The 22,022-nt window shown below is 45.8% G+C and overlaps 3 protein-coding genes across 3 annotated transcripts; 2 read left to right on the top strand and 1 right to left on the bottom strand.

The window, feature by feature from the left end:
• Positions 1 to 1,827: 1,827 nt before the first annotated feature.
• On the top strand, positions 1,828 to 3,687 carry LOC115395627 (claudin-3-like). The gene has a single exon (XM_030101247.1). It carries the CDS (start codon positions 1,970 to 1,972, stop codon positions 2,618 to 2,620), a length of 651 nt encoding a protein of 216 aa, XP_029957107.1. The 5' UTR covers positions 1,828 to 1,969; the 3' UTR covers positions 2,621 to 3,687.
• A 5,703-nt stretch (positions 3,688 to 9,390) lies between these two features.
• abhd11 (abhydrolase domain containing 11) lies at positions 9,391 to 16,046 on the top strand. Its single transcript, XM_030100863.1, has 6 exons — positions 9,391 to 10,673; positions 11,401 to 11,536; positions 11,845 to 12,018; positions 12,242 to 12,418; positions 13,060 to 13,241; positions 14,328 to 16,046. Exons 1-6 carry the CDS (start codon positions 10,546 to 10,548, stop codon positions 14,461 to 14,463), a joined length of 933 nt encoding a protein of 310 aa, XP_029956723.1. The 5' UTR covers positions 9,391 to 10,545; the 3' UTR covers positions 14,464 to 16,046.
• A 114-nt stretch (positions 16,047 to 16,160) lies between these two features.
• Positions 16,161 to 20,295, bottom strand: bicdl2l (bicaudal-D-related protein 2-like). The gene is made up of 6 exons (XM_030100862.1): positions 19,691 to 20,295; positions 18,997 to 19,116; positions 18,737 to 18,898; positions 18,007 to 18,089; positions 17,796 to 17,916; positions 16,161 to 17,077 (listed from the first exon to the last, which is right to left on the bottom strand). Exons 1-6 carry the CDS (start codon positions 20,156 to 20,158, stop codon positions 16,739 to 16,741), a joined length of 1,293 nt encoding a protein of 430 aa, XP_029956722.1. The 5' UTR covers positions 20,159 to 20,295; the 3' UTR covers positions 16,161 to 16,738.
• Between the last annotated feature and the right edge of the window lie 1,727 nt (positions 20,296 to 22,022).

The raw sequence follows: 22,022 nt of genomic DNA, 5'->3' as shown, positions 1-22,022 counted from the left end.
TTTGTGTGCGCTCGAGTGACGGGTCCTTCACCCACCTGGTGAAAATTCTGAACATTATACTAAGTTTCTCCTTGAAAATTAAGCAGCACATCTTAATAAATCCTGTCGGATTTGAAAGAATTCTTAGTTAATCATTTTTTCTTTTCTGAGCGCTTCAGTTCATCATATGGTCGACTCAGAGAAGTGTTTGGACAGAGTTTAACCGAAACCGAGAAGATCACCGTGTCTGTATGCTCAAGGTGTCTGAGAACTCGCCTGTTGTGTTTTCTCTCCGCTCTTATTTACCCTTGGTGCAGTTCTTCGAGTTTCACTGAAGGCGTTTGGATTGTTTTCTTCACACCGAATCATTACTGTTTAAAAATCCCACACTACTGGAAGCAGGAAGTAGTAAACGACGAAAAAAGTTGGCTTGTAGCCAGAGTGATTGTGTCAGGCTGTGTGTGTGTGTGTGTGTGTGTGTGTGTGTGTGTGTGTGTGTGTGTGTGTGTGTGTTCTCGTATTTCTATCCTTGTCGGGGCCAAATGTCCCCACAAGGATAGCAAAACGTGGAACGACGTGCCTTGTGGGGACCTTTTTCCGGTCCTAAGTAGGAGAAACAGTGTTTTCTTGACCATGTTGTTGTTACTGAAAAAAGTAAAAGTGCAAAAACATTTCTTTAGGGTTAGGCTTTGTTGTGGTGTGGGTTAGGGTTAGGGTAAGGGTCAGGGTTAGGGGCTAGACATGAATGGGAGTCAATGGACGGTCCCCACGAGGATAGAAATACGAGACTGTGTGTGTGTGCTCATTTTATCTGCAACAAAGCTTTTTAATGACTTCTTTTAACCAGTAACCAGGGTCAGCTCAGGGTTGTTTGGATCTTAACGCTCCTTCCGGGAATCCAAACCAAGCAAGAAGCCACGAGTTAATCCTGGGTCATGAAAACACAGATAGGATCACAGCCTGAGAGAGATGGCCGGAAAAATAAGACTCAGACTGGAAATAGTTACGAAGATGCGGTTTGTTTACGACCTGCTGCGTTCCTAATTCAAAACCAGGAATTATATCACTATCATTTTCTGTAGTTTTGGTTCCTTCGTGCGATTTGAACTGCGGTGAAATGAATCCCTTTCATGGTGGTAACATGCAGATTTACAGTGCATGCATGTCACAGTGGGAAGTGTCCTTTTTATACATTTATATCAAATAACTTAGCATCTGTGGCCTGCTGGACCAGCAGAAAGGTGAAACATTAACAACAAAAAAGAGGAATCAGTCACACAAAGTCAGCTGCAGTGGGGTGAGGGGCTAAAGGTGATTCCTGAAGGGGGTCCGGCATTAGTGTACCACCTTGAAGCTGACTGGGTCTGCTTGTAGTTTGCTCATTGGACTCAGACGGCGGCCTTCACACATCCACAACGGATCTCGGTAACAAATCATTCAGGGTTTGTTTTCACCAAAACAGGAATAACAAATGTGTGGAAACAGGAAGCAAAACTTGTAAACAAACCTACTCGGCACAACCTCACTGAAAAGTAGGAACAGAAGACTTGTTTTCTGCAATGTTGTCAACTCAAACACCTCCACACATTTTTAGAAATGCACAGCAGTGTTAATCAGTGATTGGTCTCTTTGCAGCCATTTTTAAAGAGATGACGTGTTTTTTTTTTTTGTTTTTTTTCTGGTAATGAGACTGCCTCACCCTGTGCAACCAACGGACACACCCAGCCTCCATCCTGTGTGTGTGTGTGTGTGTGTGTGTGTGGAGACAGCCTTCCCCTGACATCATCACCAGGGGACTCCTCCTTGCTCCCCTGAGGTATAAAGGATCAGTGGTTTCCGTGGCAGCATCCCACAGCCTCCTCACGCCCTCGTGCAGGTGCTCTCAGACACTCACAGGACCTTCGTTCTCGTGTTCTGAGCTCCTTTGTTCTCGGGGCAGCCTGCGGACTCACTGTTTGAACCGGGTCCTGTTTCCAGACGGAGAGCCAGCATGTCGATGGGAATGGAGATCGTGGGCATTGCCCTGGGATTCCTCGGGTTTGTCATTGCGATAGTGACGTGCGCCCTGCCGATGTGGAAGGTGTCGGCCTTCGTCGGAGCCAACATCATCACTGCTCAGACCATCTGGGAGGGTCTGTGGATGAACTGTGTCACGCAGAGCACAGGACAGATGCAGTGCAAGATCTACGACTCCATGCTGGCCCTGGCTCCAGAGCTGCAGGCGTCCAGAGCCATGACCATCATCTCCATCATACTCGGGGTGCTGGGGGTCATGATCTCCATCGTCGGCGCCAAGTGCACCAACTGCATCGAGGACGAGCCGTCCAAGGCCAAAGTGATGATCATATCGGGGATCTTCTTCATCCTGGCGGGCCTCTTGGTTCTCATCCCCGTCTCCTGGACCGCCAGCGTCATCATCCGGGACTTCTACAATCCGATCGTGGTCATCAGCCAGAGGAGGGAGCTGGGAGCGTCCCTCTACATCGGCTGGGGCGCCGCCGCGCTGCTCCTGATTGGAGGGGCCATGCTGTGCAGCAGCTGCCCGCCAAAAGAGAAGAAGTACAAGCCGCCCCGGATGGCCTACTCGGCCCCTCGCAGCACCAGTGGAGCGGGAGGGTACGACAGGAAGGACTATGTTTGAAGTGTGTGAGCGATAGATTTCAAAATTAGGGTAAAAAAAATGTTGCACATTTTTGTTTTTGCTGTTGTCTTTTTTTTTTTGTCTGAAGCCACAGTGCGAAACCCTTTAAAAGACTCCGAGATGAAGTATGTCTGTGTGTGTGTGTGTGTGTGTGTGTGTGTGTGTGTGTGCGTGTGTGTGTTTGTGTGTGTGTGTGTGTGCAAACATTGACCTTTCTGCTTTGCTCTGGGGTTCAGATGTTCCTCCTCGTCCTCCTGTCTTGTGAAAACAAACTGCTGATCATCGCTTTCATTCTTTCAAACTGTCCTTCGCCTGTTATGTGCATACCCAGCCAGTGCAGGAGGGATTTTGTGTTGGTGTGTGAGTCTGAAAACACCTGCTACCTGCCTGCTTCACGCCGGCTCGGCGGTGTCGTCTTTCACTGAAACTCGCTGTTAAAACATTGTGTGTCTTTCTCTGACAATGACAAGGAAGAGCCGGCTCTCGTTTTACATGGATTTGGCTGTGTTGATTGTTCAGTGTGTGTGTGTGTGTGTGTGTGTGTGTGTGTGTGTGTGTGTGTGTGTGTGTGTGTGTGTGTGTGTGTGTGTGTGTGTGTGTGTGTGTGTGTGTGTTTTGCATGTAATATTTGACTAGGAGAGTTTCTGTTGAGACTGAAACTGAAGATGGATCATTGATTTGGCCCCAGGAAACAAACTTTATCTTCCTCCTCACGGTTTCACTGTCATGAAAACAGACTACATTCCAAGACTTCGCTGTATCTGTGTGTGTGTGTGTGTGTGTGTGTGTGTGTGAACTTAAATTATAATTCTGTGATACAAATGTACTGAAGATGTATTTTAACAATGTTTCTTGTTGTTGTTGCTGTTCTATATCTAGTGTGACATATTGTCCTATTGGTCAAAACTCTTTTGTAAGCTCATGTACATATATATATATATTTATGTTACTGTTAACTACAGTTTGTCAAGTATGTGAGTTCACTCATGTGTAAGGGAGTGTGTGATCCCTGGAAGCAGCATATCTTAAGTAAGTGTAGCTTTTTCTTTATGTTTTTTTTTTTACTCAAGTCATCATTGAGACTGTATCATAAAATAAAATGCTTTACTGGATGATAAGCGGTTATGTTGAATTTCTATAATGTGTTAAATATTTAAATAAAAGCAATTCAGCTGCTTTGCAATCCAAATGAACATGTTCAACCCTCACTGAAAGCTCAAAGGCACTACAGGAGGGGCGTCGCAAAGCTCCTGCTACCAAGACAAACAATGATCAACTGAAATCAAACATTGCAAAAAGCTGGAAGTCGGGCAGGGCTTTGGGAGTTTGATGTCTTTGTTTAGCCAGCAGGTGTGTTTCATTCATCCATCAGTGTATCCAGAGATATCCACGCTGCTGAGGCGGGCGTGTGTGGCCGATGCTGCAGGCTGTGTAGTCTGCATTACTCACAGTGAAAACAGAGAGAAAAGGAAAAAGCGCATGTTGCTTTTCCCTCATCTCATATAATGAGTTATTAGACAGGTTTTTCAGCCCTGTAACTTCATACTGAACAGGATGGGCTGAACAACGTCACATAATGTCGTTTTTTTTTTTTTTTAAAGACATTAATGCTAACTGCTATTAAAACATGGTCAATGAACTATTAGTTCTAAAATAAGAACTGGATGTTATGTTAACGATAAAAGAAGCATTCAGGAGCTCCTTCCTTCCTGAGGCTGGGAGGCTTTTTTCTGTTAATTTCACTCTCCTATGCTTAGACCAGCCACTGCCTAACCCTGAATGTATTGATACACTGAAGAAAAATATAAACGTAAAGCATAAAAGCTCACCTCAACGATATGAAACTTTTTTCTATGTCCACAAAAAGCCTAATTCCTGTTTAAATCTGTGTTAGTGAGCACCTCTCGTTCGCTGTGATAGTCCCGAAACCTCTCAGGTGTGTCATATCAACATGCTGATTAGACAGCAGGATTATTGCTCAGGTGTGTCTGAGGTTGGTCACAATAAAAAAAATAAGTGCAGTTTTCCTTCATAGCATGATGACACAGATGTTATGGGTTTAAAGGGAGTGTGCAGTTGGCGTGCTGGCAGCAGGAACGTCCGCCAGAGCTGTTGCTCATAAACTGAATGTTCATCTCTCTGCCATAAACCGCCTCCAAAGGCGTTTCAGAGAATTAAGCCACACATCCAACCAGCCTCACATCTGAGGACCGAGTGTAACCACACCAGTCCAGGACCTCCACACCAGTCCAGGACCTCCACATCAGTCCAGGACCTCCACATCAGTCCAGGACCTCCACACCATCCCAGGACCTCCACACCAGTCCAGGACCTCCACACCATCCCAGGACCTCCACACCAGTCCAGGACCTCCACACCATCCAAGGACCTCCACATCAGTCCAGGACCTCCACATCAGTCCAGGACCTCCACATTCAGCGTCTTCACCTCCAAGATCAGCTGAGAAACTCATTTTCATCTCCTAATCTTCTCACTCAATCATCATTCAGAGCTTTTCTTTTTTTTTAACTATAACACTAACAACATCACCTATAAGCTTAATCTTCATTAAGAAAAACAAAAACAGAATTTTTTTTTTTTTTGGGAAAAAGCCAGAAAAGGCACAATTTCCATCAATGCTTCATTCTGGAGATTTATAAGTTATCCTCCGAGCATTGTTTGTGGAAAGAAGATTATTTTATATGTGGCATTAGGAGAAGGTAACAGAGTACATGATTACGTCTTGTCCTCAGAATTTCTTTGAGATTAAACTCCAGTCTCGATTCTGATACTGTTTCGTAACAGAAAAGTTCTGTGGTCAACTGAGTTTTGTCACAGTCTGTTGTAATAAAACTGCTCGGATAAGTACAAATAGTCCATGTAAATCATCGTAAAGGAGAAAATACAAGTAGGAGGTGTCAGAAAAGTTGCCACAGGGAGAACTGTCTTGTGGCGGCCAAGTGTTCACAGCGACATGGCTTTTGATCCTTGGATGTCGGCTCTTCCTGCCATTGTGAAGCAGAATTCACCAAGCGTTGGATTGTTCACCCACTAATAGGGGACGTGAGCTGGGTTTAGGCTGAATCCCATTTCACCCCTTAGCCCTTCCCCTTGGCCCTTCCCCTCGTTTTGCGCGTTCACGTGGAGGGGTAGGAGTGTCCCAATTGTCATTATGACGGAGGGGTAGGGCCAAGAAAGAGGGCCAGTCACCCCTCCAAAAGGAGATTCTCGAGAGGCACACTCCAAATGGAGGGGTATGATGCAGTAGCGGCCGATGGCGAGGGGCGCTTGTTCTGTCAGCCTAGACCATGACTTGCGGGCGGGGTTAATTCACTTCCGCATTGGCGGGAACGATCGTTTCCACACCCGCGCATTCCAGGCGCATTCCAAACACAACAGATAGACGATTATTTTCAATAAACTGGTTTCTTCAACACGGCCCGCCTGGAATGCGCGGGTGGGAAACGAGCGCCCCCGACAATGCGGAAGTGAACTAAGCCCGCCCGCCACTGACGGTCCAGGCGAACAAAACAAGCGCCCCTCGCCACCGGCCGCCACTGGATGACAGATTTCTCAGAAAGCCTTCCAAGATCGGCAAGATGGCGGCGTCCGCAACGAAAGACGTTCATAAATGTCAGTATTTTGTCAATTAATAAAGTTTTAAAATGTAAGAAAAACATTCTTCTTCGGCAGATAATTGTCGCATCTGCCTACGTCATCGGCAGCGGCGACTACTGATGACGTACGCGATTGTCGGAGGGGTGTCCCAATTTGGAGGGGTTGACTTTCTCCCCTACCCCTTAGCACTCCGTTTCATAGGGGGAGGGCTAAGGGGTAGGGCCAAGGGGAAGGGCTAAGGGGTGAAATGGGATTCAGCCTTAGACCGTCGTGAGACAGGTTAGTTTTACCCCACTGATGATGTGTTGTTGCAATAGTAACACACACACCTCTGGTCCTAACCAAGGGTTGGACCCTTCACTGCACCGGTCAAATTTACTTTGACCACTAGAGGTCAATAGAGGTCACCATCTGGAATGCATCATTTTTGTTTTTGGACTACAATTATTGATTTTATGAATCATTTTATTTGGGGTGACAGTAGCTCAGTTGGTAGAGCAGGTCGTCTTATAACCAGAAGGTTGGCGGTTCGATCCCCGCTCCCACAGGTGTAAAACTGTTGTTGTGTCCACTTCACCCACCTTGCCTAGTATGAAAGTTGTGAGAGTGAATGGTTGGTGGTGGTCGGAGGGGCTGATGGCGTAGATTGGCAGCCTCGCTTCCGTCAGTCTGCCCGAGGGCAGCTGTGGCTACAGCAGTAGCTTACCACCACCCAGTATGGAGAGAATGAATAATGCAATGTAAAGCGTCTTTGAGTGTCCTGAAAAGCGCTATATAAACCAATGCATTATTATTATTTCTCATTTATGTTTGTTTGTTTTTTGTTTCAAATTGAGCACAAAGTTTAATGAATTGTTTGGTAACACTTTACTTGAAGCACCCAGTATAACACATTATAAGTAGTTATAAACACTCATAAATGATCACAATGCTTTATTACCCACTATACAGCATACAGTTAGGGTTAGGGTTAGGGTTCACCCTGATGTTGCTACCCGTACATCTGAATGCGAGTGTCTCTTGACAGCAGCAACACGTGAAGCCGTCAGGTCGCCGGATTCTCACCGGCAGGAAGGCGAACCGACAGCAAAGTCCACGAGGTGCCTGATAGAGACCCCAGGAACCTTCTGGGTTATCGCTGATATTTTAACCTTCACAACTGATGGACTGTAAAGTTGTGTAAAACAGATACATTATCAGCAGAAAAACACAATTATGCAGATTATTAGATATGTTATGGAAATGACTCGGGAGGAACGAGATCCGTTTCAAATTTCAAACAGAAAGCGATCCGAGCCCAGTCTGGACAGAGAAGCCATGGTGCAAACCTCAACACCGTTATGCAGACGTTAGTTCTCAGTACGTAATGATATATAAAACAGGATTTTCTATTTATCCCACAAAAGGAAAATTCCAGCATTGCAACAGTGATACTGGGTAGTAATAGATAATATGCTGAAAAAGAATTAAAAAAAAGAACAGTAATACAAAGTAATAAAACATTATACTTTTCAGAATGTGTGTATAACAAGCACAAAGCAGTGCTTGTTTTTCTTTTTCTTCCTCAGTCCTGTCCAAGTGAACTCGCCGTCAGCACTCTGATGGCCGATGCTGACACCAGGCCTGCTGTGTATCTAAAGTCCAATCCGACATCTGTTTGGATTTTGTGCACTGACATGTCTGTTTTCTGACTTATGACACTATTTTCTCTAAAAAGAGAACATTCCTCAGCTCCTAAAGGGGATCCTGATAATCCTGCATCTCTTATCGAAGAGCTTTGCACTGTATTTTATGACTTAATGAGTCAACAAGCTGTTTATATCTGGAGATGCAGATACGGACGTTGATAGGTCCTGTAAACTGTTGTGCTCTGAAATACTAAAATAGAGACTAATTGGACAGAAATGTGTTGGTATCAATATTTATGTTGGAAGAAAAAAATTCCACTTGCTTCTGTTTTAATCAGAACCTTCGAATCATGTCAGATAAAGGGATTTCCAGGAAACTAGAAAAAAACAGCAATAAATAATATTTAGTTGTGGATAATAGAAAGACAAAAAGTCACAATGTCCAAACAAATGTGTCTTTGATTCAGAAATGTTGCAGAAGGTGTGTAACGTATATACCAAAACAATGCTCATTATTGCCTCCCGCTGTTTTCTGACCTAATATCTCTCAAATACGTTCAGATAAAAATGTTTCAGTCCAGTATTGTTACATAGAAATGAAAAAATAGCAATAAATCTACAGCTGAAACCTCAAGACCAGCAGCCAAAGTTGGGTGATCTTAGATGTAAATATCATCTAATGGATTTTAATTTATTTAAAAATATATTTAAAAATAATCTGGTTGTAAGTTGCAAACTCACCAAAACCAGACATATTTCACCATTTGTTTTTGGGTTTTTTTTTTCTGTAAATGGGATTCATTTCTCACAGGAAGTTTGTAAACAGTTCATATTTCATTCACCCTACCCTGATACTTGTGAACAAACAAAAATCACCTTCATTGACTAAGTTATTCAATCTACTATTTGTAGAAGTACTTGAAATATACATGAAAATGAGTCAGTGCCAAACACTGAGCTGCTCCTTTCTTACAGCTTACTGTAGTTTCTTTGCAATAAAGCTGAGAGTCTGCAGAATAATAAAAATAAAGAAAAAAAAAGCAGACTCATCCTCTACTTCCTTTCTCTTCTTTCAGGAGGTTTGTGCCTCCTGTTCCCATCAGGCCTTTGTCTTATGCCATCGCTATGGCGACAGCTCGTAGCGTGCTTTATCCCAGAAGACTCATCTCCCATAGCAATGAATGTCTGGAGACGCGGTGGAGATCGTGCTCTGAGGCCCGTTTCAGGTCCTCGTATATGACACAGAAACAGAATGGCTAACAGCAGCTGCCATGGGCACAAGCTACACCAAAGTAATGCTGAGAAACAAGGAAGGGACCAAAGACAGAATAATACACAGACAGGTCATTCCCGGAAAGATGAATGAATGCTACCAACTTCAGGGCTTCAGAGTTATACTTTCATGTTATCTCCTATAACAACACCAGAGTGTTTGGCTTATTTGCTCAAATCTGGATACCTAAATAGTCACTGTAGAAATTATTTTAGGCCTGTCAGCTGCTACTCAACTCAACTATCTTCACCTGATGCAGTTATCTTGAAAACATAGAGGAAAAAAGGTGTTAAATTGTGCTTAAACATCAGTAACATCCCTAAAAAACTACATGCAAGTGACAGGATCAGGCAGTTACTAAGTATACTTGAGGATTTTATACTCTATATTTAGGATATTTCTTTGTGTAAATAATGCCTTTTTTAATGTAGTGTAGTTGTGCGTAGTTATGTACAGGCTACCTTTAGGCTTAGTTTTTATTTAAAAATGTTGAAATATCACTGAATCTGATCAGTTTTACCAAATTTCACTAAAGCAATATCTGGTATTGATATTCCTAGATTTACTTGTGTTGTAATAACTAAGCAGTCGCTGAGCCGTGCAGCTAATATAGACATCTGATTCAGGAGGCATGATACGCTGGGCCTGTGCGGTCCCACTCTCACACTGTGGCGCCACCTGGTGGTTTAACTGGGAATATGACGTGCATCACATTTCGATGTTTAATACTTTTATGACAGATAAGTAAAACAATTTCATTACATAAAAATGTTTCTCTCATATTTGATGGTGTGATAATTGTCTTATATTGTTATATTTTTAATCACATTCTCAATTTTGTTGCAGTTTGTCACACACCCTGCAATATAATCATGGAAGTTAAGAAGAATGAAATAATCATGTCGGGAATAGTCGCCTTGTTCTCAAAATGTATTTATGTATCTATTTGTTTGTTTATGTCCCGAACAGGAAGCGGCCTATTGCCGTAGCGGAAGTTGATCTGAAAAGCGACTCATTTCCATCATCGATACTAGATGTGCTGGAACTGTACGATGATCCTTCTAGACGTGGTTGTGATTTTATATATTTGCAGTCAGCAGCTCTTTGGAGCTTTTTGAACAGACGTTTGCTGCTGCTGTGTATGATCAGAAGCTTTACAGGCTTCACAGAGGGCGGAAGCCCCCCTCTCTCAGACCCCACTAAGGACGGAAACTCACCGATATCGTTGCCCGTTTCCTGTCGTCACGCGGCAGCAGCAGCCGACGTGCTACGTCACGACGCAGCACCATCTGTACACAGACTGAAGCTGGTCGACCTCCGGCCGCTCTGCATGCTCGCTCCTCGACTCTCCGCTGTCACCGGGGCCGCTTTGAGACGTGAATGCTGTTTGTGGAGCCTCCGCTGCCATGAGTGCTTTGTGTCGCCTGATCCACAGAGGACTGCTGTGCGCCCGGCCGTCGCGTCCCTCGTTCCCCGGGCTGCTGGAGGTGTCCGGCGGGGCTCCGGCGGTGGTCCGACCGGCCAGCTCATCCAGGTAGGCTGCTAGCTCCCCGGCTAACTGATGCCCTCTATCCGGAGAGGCTGCGGAGATTGAGACGGTTCCCTGAGAAATAAACCACCAACACATCTCATTGTTTATTTGATCTCATCTTATGTTTTGACTGTTCTCAGTTTTACGTAAATGACATTGAGACGCCTGGTTAGCTTCATCCTGCAGATGAGCTCCAGCCCAGGAGATTTAATTCAGACTGTCATCTGCTTTTATCTGCTCTGCTTATGTATTTAAGCATGTTTACTGTCCTAAATGTTTCTTTATATAAAAACTGTTGCTTGTTCATTACCTTGAATATTGTGTTATCTGTGTATTTTAGTTTAGATTGCGGTTTTAGCTTTATTTCGTTAATACTTCTAGTGATACTAGTTGTTATTATTTATATTTTAAAATGATTTCTTGATACCAGCTTCTCAAATATGACAGGTTTAGTTGTCAAAACAAATGCTTTTATTGAAATGAATTTATCTGATTTTATTCTTAAAAAGATCCTAATATAGCTTTTTTTCCCCCAATCCTCCTTAGTTTGGCAGCTTCACTATTAAAAAAAAAAAGTTAAAAAAGAAGCGGAAAAATCTTGTTTCTCATACTTCTTTTAAAAGTAAAAAAACTATTTTTCCATCTTGAAAGTTTTATCATTTTGAGTTAATTGCTGAGATTCATCTGTGAATCATCTCCTCAAATCTGGCTAATCATTGTCTTTCTGCAGTCCTGTGAATCTGTCCTATGACGTCTTCGATGGGAAAGGAGAAAGCACGCCTCTCGTGTTTCTTCACGGACTTTTTGGCAGCAAATCCAACTTCCACTCCATCGCCAAGTCTCTGGTGCAGCGCACCGGCCGAAAGGTAACGCAGTGATGACAGCAGCTGCTTTGTCCGTGCGACGTGTTTCAGCTCGTTCCCACAGCTCGGCTCGAGTCCGGCTGAGCTGGAGGCTCGCGGTGCGCTGCCTGTCATTCGATAGTGTTTGAAACTCTGATGAACGGGCCCTCTTCGCCCTTGAGTGGAGCTTGTCATGCTGTGTTGGCGCTGTAGCCTTTGTTCGCTCCTGAGCCGCGGCCAAAACGCCAACGCCAAAGTTTCCGTTTGCCCTCTTGCTTTTCTTGTCTCCTTTTCCCCGTCCCAAGTGTCCTAACTGTCCTTTGTCCAGTTAGGTGCTGACTGTAGATGCCCGTAACCACGGTAACAGCCCCCACAGCCCCGCGCTGACTTACGAGGATATGTCCAACGACCTGATGCACCTCCTGGCGCAGCTGCACATCGAGAAGTGCGTCCTGATCGGCCACAGCATGGGAGGGAAGACGGCCATGACCACGGCTCTCACGCAGGTGAGCGCCAGTAAAATGTCAGCATGAATCTTTAATGAGGGGGCGGCCGCTTCGCTGGATAGCCTTTGGCTTTTCCCACGTCTCTGAAACTAATATTGCTGCTGTGATCTCTGGGCAGCGTCCAGCTGTGCAGCTTCCATTTAGTCTCCCTGTCGACACACGCTCGTTTCATTTTCCCCGCACCCTGACGCCTGACGTCTGGTCTCTGCCCCTTTGATTACAGCCTGGGTTGGTGGAGAGGTTGGTGGTGGTGGATATCAGTCCCTCCCAGACCAGCTTCGAACCGGTTTCCAACTTCCGCTACTACATCCAGGCCATGCAGGAGGTGAAGATCGCCACCGACATCCCGCGCTCCACCGCCAGGAGGATGGCGGAGGATCAGCTGCGCCACTTGGTGGAGGTCAGCGCTGCTCCTTCATTTAAATCAGACTGCCAGTGTTCAGAAACGCTGATGGGAGGACGAAAGTCATTTTTACCGCAGTTGAACTGGATTTGAATTGATATTAAAACCTAAAAATCTCTAATATTTGCTACAATGGAGTTTAGTTTGAATCCATTTTTATTTGAAAAACGTTTTTCAGACGATGGAGATGTCATTCAAAGTGCTTCACTGTTATTTGATAAAATACAAGACAACTAAAGCAAAAATAGATGTAGAAACAAATACATATATGTATATATAAGGTTGTGGAAATGGACTTATTCAAATATAGACAGACATTTCGTCATATTCATTGTTGTGTCTAATGTTGAATCTCATGCTAAACCTATTACCACTGATCATTTTGGCCTCTGGAGGGCAGCATTATTACTCCTTACATTAGTATTCAGTAAGGGTTTTTTTTAAGTCTTCAGGGAAATGTCTTACTGTTTGGATGCTAAAAGCCTGGTATGTGGGCTGTTTCAGTTAATCATTTTCAGCTTTTGCACCTGAAATGTCCTCCGGGGGCGTCTGAAGTCGAAGCTGCAGGGCTGAGTGGCGCAGCGCCCCCCTGGTTACTGATTAAGTGCAGTTATGTGGTTAAACATTCCCTCCCTCAGGAGCGCTCGGTGCGTCAGTTCCTGCTGACGAACCTGGTGGAGCAGAACGGACACTACGCCTGGAGGGTGAACCTGGAGGCCATCTCCGCACACCTGGACAACATCATGAGCTTCCCCGACTTCGACAACGCTTACGAGGGGCCCACGCTGTTCCTGGGCGGAGCCAGTTCGGCTTATATCAGGTAGACGTGAAGCTCAGACACACGCAGAGCACCAAAAGCAACATTCTGTTCTAAACTAGAGTTTAGATAGAGGCTGATTATGACAGCTGTTGGTAATCTGTTCCTGTTTTCACCTCATTACAATGTTAATTGTAGTCTGATTACAAACACTGTACCTCTATATTCTCTATGAACGAATCAAACCTTTTTTAAAGCAATATATAACTTTATATCCCTGATATCTGTAGCATATTCACATAGTTCCACGTGTAGGACCTATTTTCATAATCTTAGCAGTAATATACAAGGATGATTCGATTCAAGTTCTCCCAAACACAACGTCACGTTGAAGTGAAACTAAATGACAAGTTGAAACAAATTGGCTAAATGAAGTGTGCACAGCCGAGGCATACATAATGAGTGTCTATTCAGCTGCTTCTTTTTACAGGGGTCGCCAAACTGGGTCATGGCAGCTTCAGCAGGAGCCTCTTCCTGCAGATTCAGACCCGGGTCTCCTGCAACTCAGCTCAATACTTAACTCCACCATCAGGGGGAAGCATTTAGAAAAAAAACGCCCTGAAATACAAGATATTCATACAATATGAGTGTAGAGCAAAAACAAAAAAGAGAGAAAATGACACCATTCTCAAAAGAAGGTTTCTTATCAATGAGGCACAAATAGAGAAATGAGTGAAAATAAAAAGCTGAAGTTGGACTCCAGCAGAGGGCTGTCAGACTCATTTTATTTCCAGTGCCACATACAGCACAATTTGATCTCAAGTACATAATAAACTCCAAGTATTTGCAAAAAATATCAGTATATTATTAAATATTTCACATTTAAAGAATTCTCCTTTTACAACACATGACAAACATGCAGATTCAGCGACATTAGGCCTCAGATCGGGCTTTGTGTTTGAGACCCTGAACCAGCTTACATGTCATGACTTCATTAATCCAACACGCTCTTCCTGTCATGTTGTTGTCATTAGTCAATAGGTAACCTCCACACATGCTGACTCATCCCCCTTGGTTTGGCGTCCTGTTTCACTGAATCCGCTCTCTCTCTCTCTCTCTCTCGCTCTCTGCCCTTCCCTAATGATCTAGCTCTGATGACTACCCAGAAATCCAGAGGCTTTTCCCCTACGCCGACATCCAGTACATCCCCGACGCCAGCCACTGGATTCACGCAGACAAGCCCTTGGACTTCATCAGCTCCATCATCTCCTTCCTGCAGTCCTAGCTGCCTCGGGCCTCCGGACTTCTTTCATCTTGTGGCGACGCTCCGCGGCTCTGAGCGTCCTCTCGCCGGAAAGCAAAGGAGATGACTCGGTGTCTCTGAGAGCAAGAGGAGCCGTAGTGATGATGATGATGATGATGATGAGACATGCCAACCCTGGACCAAACTCACCCTTTTGGCAGCGGCCAGTCGTTAACTTGTTACATAGCGTGGCGTAGTTCAACATTTCATTTGTTTAGTCTCTTCAGCAGCCAGCTGGTAGATTCTAGACCGGCTGGTTTTTTTGTTTATTTTGCCATGTAGACAATAACCATTAAAGTAGTTTCCATTTAAAAAAAAAAAAAAAAAAAATGGGGCTGATTTCAGAGGTGACTAACTAATCCAAAGAAACTCTTCCTTGCACAGAGCTTTCTTCTCGTCAATGCGTTTATGCCTGTCGGGCCGACGTGGCTGTAAGGCCCGTCTGATCAGGAGGACCAGCACTAAGGTAGCCATTAATCCGTGGAAACAAGCACAGACGCGGTGTGCGCACTGGTCGTAGCTGTAGCCTTTCCTCTGCGGAGGATTTACCGGTCGGTTCAAATCATGGAGGTCATGGAGAGCGGCGGCTGAATTCTTCTGCTTACATAATCACATACGAAAACCCAGCTGAAGCTCTCAGTGCAGTATTATTCCAGCCTGTTTCCTGAACGTCTCAGGTTACAACTGGATGTGCTCGTTATTACAGACTATTCTTTCATTTGTGTGTGTGTGTGTGGCGATAAGCCGTGGTGACGTCGTGTCTCAGTGTTTGCTCAGTCCGACCAGTGTTCCCATGAATCCTATCTCCCTTATATTTACAGATAAAAGGCGCAACTTTATATGGGTGTCCCCCGGATATATGCTGCAACCATATATAACGTTATTTAACTGTAACCGTGTTACAATCAGTTCTGTTTTCATGGATTTGAAACGTACAGTCCAGTAGTGAAACTGCCATGTGTGTATGCGTGTGTGTGTGTGTGTGTGTGAATAAGCAGGGTGTTGATTATTTGTAACTGCCTCTTTTGTCAGGAACTCAATTTTTTTTCAAATTATGTAAAACTTTATAAAGGGAAGAAAAAAACGACTTGTATTCTCTAATTACATCTGGTGGACTTGTGATTGGCAGCTGGGTTGCCAGGTCTGAAGTGTGAGGAGGTAGACGTTTACTAAAATCTGATTTTTCCGTTTCTTTGATGCCAACACTAAAGCCAAAAGGCTTTTCAATTAAAGACACTGGAGGGTTTGTTTTGTTTGTGAAGCTCCAGTTATTTTAAATTCGTAGTGCAGGTGCGTGTTGTTGCACTTTGAAGAGACTGTTGGGTGTCTGACACATGAATGCAGAGTTTATTAAAACTGTATTTGGGAAAAAATACTTGGTCACACGGAGACGCAGTTTGAAGACTGATCATCTGTCGAGGATTGTATTTGGTTTGTCTTTGAGCATGCCTTTTTCTCTTATCAGGTTCAACTTCGCTGTGCTGTGCGTCTCATTTCAGCCGGTCGACCAACCGGCGGTTCTCATTTTAGATGGTGGCATATACAGAAATATATGTAAATGTTTGCAAAATGCTTATAGAAGTGGATTATATATTATTGAAAGTGATATTATACAATAAAAGCACAAAACCCAACCTGGATGGCTCTTTGTTTTTAAATGAAGACCTTGAAATGTTTAAGTTTTAAAGAGGATTTTAATGTATTTACAGTATTTCACACTGACTCAGGTCATTCATAGACACTTAATAAACATTTGTACAATTAACAAAAGTATATTTCAATATAGTTAACACCAGACTTGATAATTTAAAGAAAAAAACCTGTTAAAACAGCTTCATCCTCACTGAAAAGTTCAAAATGTAACATGTGAAGTGTGAACACGTGCTGGGTGTTCACGTCTTCATTTCATGCTGTTGGACGTCAGCTGCATATTTGCGCTCTGTCATCCTCCGTCGGCTGTTTGGGGGGAGTGCTGGTATCTCATTAACGCCGAGATGAAAATCTGAATGCAATTAGTAAAAGTGGGTGTGTTGGGCACGATTCTTCATTTGAAAAACATCGGGTGTCTTCTGCACGTGAGCCACAACAGGAATGGCATCTTCAAGCTATGCCCCTGGGGCTCTGACGGCAAATTCGTGCAAACCTCAAATTACTCCTCCTGGCACGAAAGCTATTTACAACATTCTGAGGAGTCACAAACAAAAAGACATTTTCCTCACGAGGTTTCCGAGAACAGGACTGCTGCACCTCGGCCGGCTCAGTCCAGCGATATGACCTGGAAGCCGTCGTCGTCTCTGCTGTAGTCCGAATCGTTCCCCGCGGCGTCCTGGTCGCCCGTGCGGCTCGGCTTGCCCCTCCTCAGCTTGTCCCTCCAGGTTCCTCCCACGGAAAGCGCCGTCTTGGGGACCGGCGAGACCGGGGCGGCGAGCCTGGACGAGGGGGTGGGAGAGGGCGACTGCAGGGGGAAGCTGCTGGGCCGCTGGATGGGGGGGCCCTTCCTCCTCAGGATGCCCAGGCCCCGGGAGCTCTTCTTCTGGGCCTGCTCGGCCAGCTGCTGGCTCTGCACCTGCTGGTGGAGGAGCAGCTGGAAGTCCTCCTGTGGAAGTGAAGAAATTTAACACATTAGGAAACACTCGAGAGTGTTTGCACCTGCAGACACAGAGGATCCGCCTTTATCACTTTGGCATTAAGAAAGTTTTAGTTCTCTACGCGGTCATAAAATCCCCACTTCAAACAGAGGCTCGGGGGATTTCTCTACCGAAAAACAGGCGGTAAAGGTAAAGGTTACCCGGTGACTAAAACGTTGCCTGTAGGAGGAGATGTGAGTGTGACTGTTTACTGTTTGCCCTGTTGAGGCTGCATCCTGCCTTTAATGGATGGAAGAGAAATAAAATCTTTTGTTTCAACCTGCTGGCATTTATCACCCCTTTACTTCAGGAGAGTGTAGATTAAACATGTATAAAGCGATTCTCTCCAGAGATGAATTTCAGTCATGAGCTCTGGGAAGACCCTCCACCCAGTGAGCCCAGACCTGCGGTATTGTTTCATATTGTTTTATTTCAGCTTAGAGCTGCAGGAAGCTGGGTAATCACCAGATGAGCGCCCTTGCCTGAGGCCAGAACATCATCCCATTACAGCTGGAATTGAGGTCAGCGCCACCCTGTGTGCGCTGGTTGTTAGGTGGTTGTTTGTTATTAATTGCAGCGCATTGTGTTTCACAGAGATCATTCTTTTCATGTATTGAAAACACGTGTTCTGCTGTGGCCGGGTCCCAGGCGATCACGTTTAGCCTCCCTCTCCCGTATCACGCTCACCTTCCAGGCCTCCAGCTCCAGAGACATCTCCAGGCGCTTCTGCGCCGCCTCCAGCACCTGGTTGTTCAGCACCATCATCTCCGTCCGGCTCCGCAGCAGCTCGGCCTCCATCGCCTTCTTCCTGCAAGGCAGAGAAAGCGACGCGTCCATTAAAACCGACTCTCCTCTTCCCCCTTTCCGCCCCTTCAGGAGTGTGACTGCGCGCACTCACTTCTCGATGGCTTCGTCGCGGTCCCTCAGGGCCTGCTGCAGGACGGCGCTCTCCTCAGAACCCTCCTTCCCAGATCTGAACTCCTGCGTGGACAGACGGTGACGGGGGGGGGGGGGGGGTTAAATGTTGTCACAGCTCGTAAAAATTGGGCTGGTTCACCACTTTCAGGATTTAACTTCTGCATAATCATGATAAAAGTTAGCCAGAGTCTAAAACAACTTTGAGGTTTCTAGAAAAGAAGATCCGCTGTAACTACCCACAAATATTTATTGACGTGCCTCCGCTGGGTTTAACCAACATAAAATGTAATCTGGTCCTTTGTGACACACTTTGCTACGTCCTCCCGATGGCCGAGTGACGCACGGCTGAACGGCGCATACCGATGCAGTCACTCACCACCTGGTTAGGCCTCATAGCTCCATCCAGTCCGGGCGGGGTAATCGCACTACTCTGAGAGGGTACATGTATTGGCCAAAAATACGCCTGAATGCAGCTTTAAAGGTGCCGCTTGAATGGAGGCAATTAGTCAGGAGTACAAAACTTTTGATGGTTCAGTTAATCCATGTGATTTGTCTCTGTACAGCAGCTTTTATCGATACATCAAAGAAACGAGAAGTGGAGCAGTTTACACATAATTCACCACTTTTCTCAGCGGTTGAAGGAGGGACCGATCATTTAGAAAGGGAAGGGTCAGTCCTGGCAGAGCTGGGTGCGCTGGCGTTGCTCGGACCTGTTTGGCGGTGTGGCTGACGGCCAGGCTGCGGGCCACCTTCTGCAGCTGGTCCAGAGCGGCGTCCAGGCGGCTGGCGCCCTCCGACAGCTCCGGCTGCTTGAAGCTGCTGTCGGTCAGCGGGAAGAGCAGCCTCAGGACGGACAGCACCTCCTCTGTGACCTGCCATGGCGAGCACACACACACACACACACACACACTGCAGTGAAAAGCTGCGACGCCTCTGCAGACTGCGTGCCGGCATCAGGAGCGACCTTTACCCTCTCTCGGTCTTGGCTCCAGCCCGGCCCTTCTCGCCGCTCCTGCAGTTTGTCCACTTGAGCCTTGAGTTTGATGCTTCGCCTGCGGGACAGCTCCACTTCCCTGCGCACTTCTTTCAGCTGCAAAACGTCAAGAAAAAAAGAGGCATGACACTCCTGCTTTCTGCAAAGACGACTCCCACCCCGCACAGCAAAGCTATGACCTGATGACACTCTGACACCTTGTAAACAGAAGCGGTTCTTCTGGATTCTTCCCTGAAACGGCAGACAAGAAATCCAGTCGTACTGGCTGAGAGGTTTTTTTTCAGCAAATCTGACAGGAATGTCTCTGGGAACGTGTTCCAAGATACATGTGAAAGACATAACGAGTGAGCGCCGCGAGGCGTTAAACCTCGTCCTTCAGCACGTTTCCATCATTTTAATTAGAAGCACAAAGCAAACGCTGTCAGCCTCGGGTCTAGCTTGTCTCGGTTTCCCACAGATTGCGGTGATTTGACACGTGGACAGGGTTGCTCTGACCGTGATGTGGGACGAATGTCACTGAACAGTTCTGTTTACAGTTGGTTGGGTCCTGAGCGACACTAAAGGCAGAGTTCCCTCCCAGTCTTACAGGTTTCGCAGCAGACCGGATTTAGCCGCTGCTGGAACATTTACACAGAACGGTTTCTCCTTATGTAATCGAGTCTCCTCCTACCGTCTGAGACACATGGCCCACGGTCCGGCGTCGGCCCAGCGGCCTGCCGCTCTTGATCAGGTCCGGGAGGCTGGTCTCCACGTAGCCCCTCTGGAAGGGCCCGTCGCTCTCCGGGGTGCCGGGCCCCCCCTCCGAGGACAGCTCGCCCGACGTGTCCTTCTCGTCCGACTTGGAGGAGCTGCTGTCGTCGTCAAAGTCTTTGATGTTCATCTCGGTGATGAGGCAGGTGGTCCCGCTCACCAGGTCGTCGCAGTCCCCCTCCTCCGGGTCGTCCACGCTGACCTCGGGTCCGCTCAGGGTCGGGGAGACGGGCTCCGACAGGACGGTCTGGTAGGGCGAGGATCTGCTCCTGAGCGAAGACAGCTGCCTGTCCTCCAGCCTGTTGAGCGACAGGTAGAGCTGCTCGCTGGCCGTCACTCGAGGTCTCAGCCTCTCGTTGAGGACGGAGAAAGGCTGCTGGTAGTCCATGATGCGCTCCGAGGACTGGGACTGGCTCACACCGCCTGCACAGGACTCTCAGATATGAATAGTTGTGGAACAGCCAGAGACAGAAACTTTTAAACGAGACAGAGGGAGGATGAATGAGGAGGAATGCGAGCAAACTCGTTCTACCTGAAGTGAGCGCGGCTTCACGAGGGCATGACATGATCTGATGTCAGCGGAGGCTGTGGCTTCCAGGAGCCCGCCTCAGCCCTCCTTCCTCCTCCTCCTCCTCCTCCTCAGCCGCTGCACAAACATGACGTGCAAATGTATCAAAGCAGCAGGTACACAAAGGGAGAAGAGCGTCTGATCCCTCAATAGAGGAACAATCTTTCAGGTCTGACGCACGACGGCGGACTTGATTTGATCCGACCTTTAATCCAGCGAGTCAAACTCAAGAGAGGCTGAAGCTGGAAATCAGGAAGCAGAAGAAGAAGAAAAAAAACTGTGTCACAGGAAATGAAGTCTATATGAAGTCGAAACCACACTTAGCTTAGTCATGGGTTTATTTCAGATGTGGAAATACTGATGGGAAAGCACCAGTAGCCTGGTAGCGGAGTTCAGAGCCTGGTTTTGGATGTAAACCTCCCACACATACGAGCAGAGCCGAGTCACATATCAGCTTTCAAGGTCTACATTCTGTTATCGTACTCCCCGCTGCTTTCCTTTGTGTTTCTAACGCTTCTTGCTCTAATTACCGACCTACTTTATGGCCTGATGTAGCAGAAGCATAATGGGACATACTGTTATCTGTTCTATTGGCCCGTCAGAAAGCTGCACGTGAAATTCTAGTGATCAATTTGTAAAAAAGTAGGTCACCCAAGAAATACAGATCAAAAGACTTGTCATAACTCAAGTGTTGAACAAATTCATCTAATTGGGTCAAACTTAATGCACTCAAATACCCACAGGCAACTACAGCTATAAATGTGACTAAACTCAGGTCACAGAGATGAGCATGGCTCTGTGTCATTAATACATATTAAAAAATAATGTTTAGAAGATACTGAGAGCCGCAGTTCTTGAGTCTATAGAAGATCTGGTTTTATTATGTTTGTTTGTACACCGTCACACACTGAAGGAGGGATTTACTGACACACTTCCCTGCTGCTTATCATGTTGGCATAGCCTCTTTCACTTTGACTTTCCTTTAGGTGCAAATTAAGCTCCAGGTTATTCATGAGTGTGTGTGTGTCGAGTGTTCTCTCCAACCACTAACAGCATAAATCCTCTCACTCTGATTAGTCTTTGGAGGTTTTGAACGAAAATGCAAAATCTTCAAGTTTTATGATGAGAATGAAAACCAGAAATCGAGGTTGAGAACATCAACATGCTGATATTCAGCATCTGTTCTGTTCCACCAAAACCACACCTCAGTCCAGTTTAGCTCAAAAATCAGCTGAGCTCCAGGCTTTGAGGCACATCTGACAAGATAATGAAAGTATGCACGCATTTCTGAAGCGCGGAGGAATGCAGACTGCAAGCCAGCGAGGAGGTGAGACATCCTGGGCAGGGCTGCAGTCCGCCTCACCTCCCACCTCTGCCATGCAGTCAGATCGTTTATGATGACCCGAGTTCACCTGCTGCTGAAAGAAAGGGTGTCAGACGCTGTTGATCAGGAGACGGTTCTGTCCTAGATTTTTCTGTTTTAGAGGGAGGAGTGAGGAGAACACTGAAGTTTGATTTTATCTGTGAAATCAAAGTCACACACTGAGGGTGGATATGTAAAAGCATCATGAAGGCTGCAAACGCAAGACTTTTCACTGCATTTTGAATAAGTAGGCAACAGTAATGTTGGCATTACACTTATTTTTCAACTTCAGTTTTTAATAAAATGTTAAATTAAACCTAA

Source organism: Salarias fasciatus, chromosome 10 (genome assembly GCF_902148845.1).
Source record: "Salarias fasciatus chromosome 10, fSalaFa1.1, whole genome shotgun sequence".
Lineage (NCBI taxonomy): Eukaryota > Metazoa > Chordata > Actinopteri > Blenniiformes > Blenniidae > Salarias > Salarias fasciatus.
This window is presented reverse-complemented; position numbering and strand designations above follow the sequence as displayed.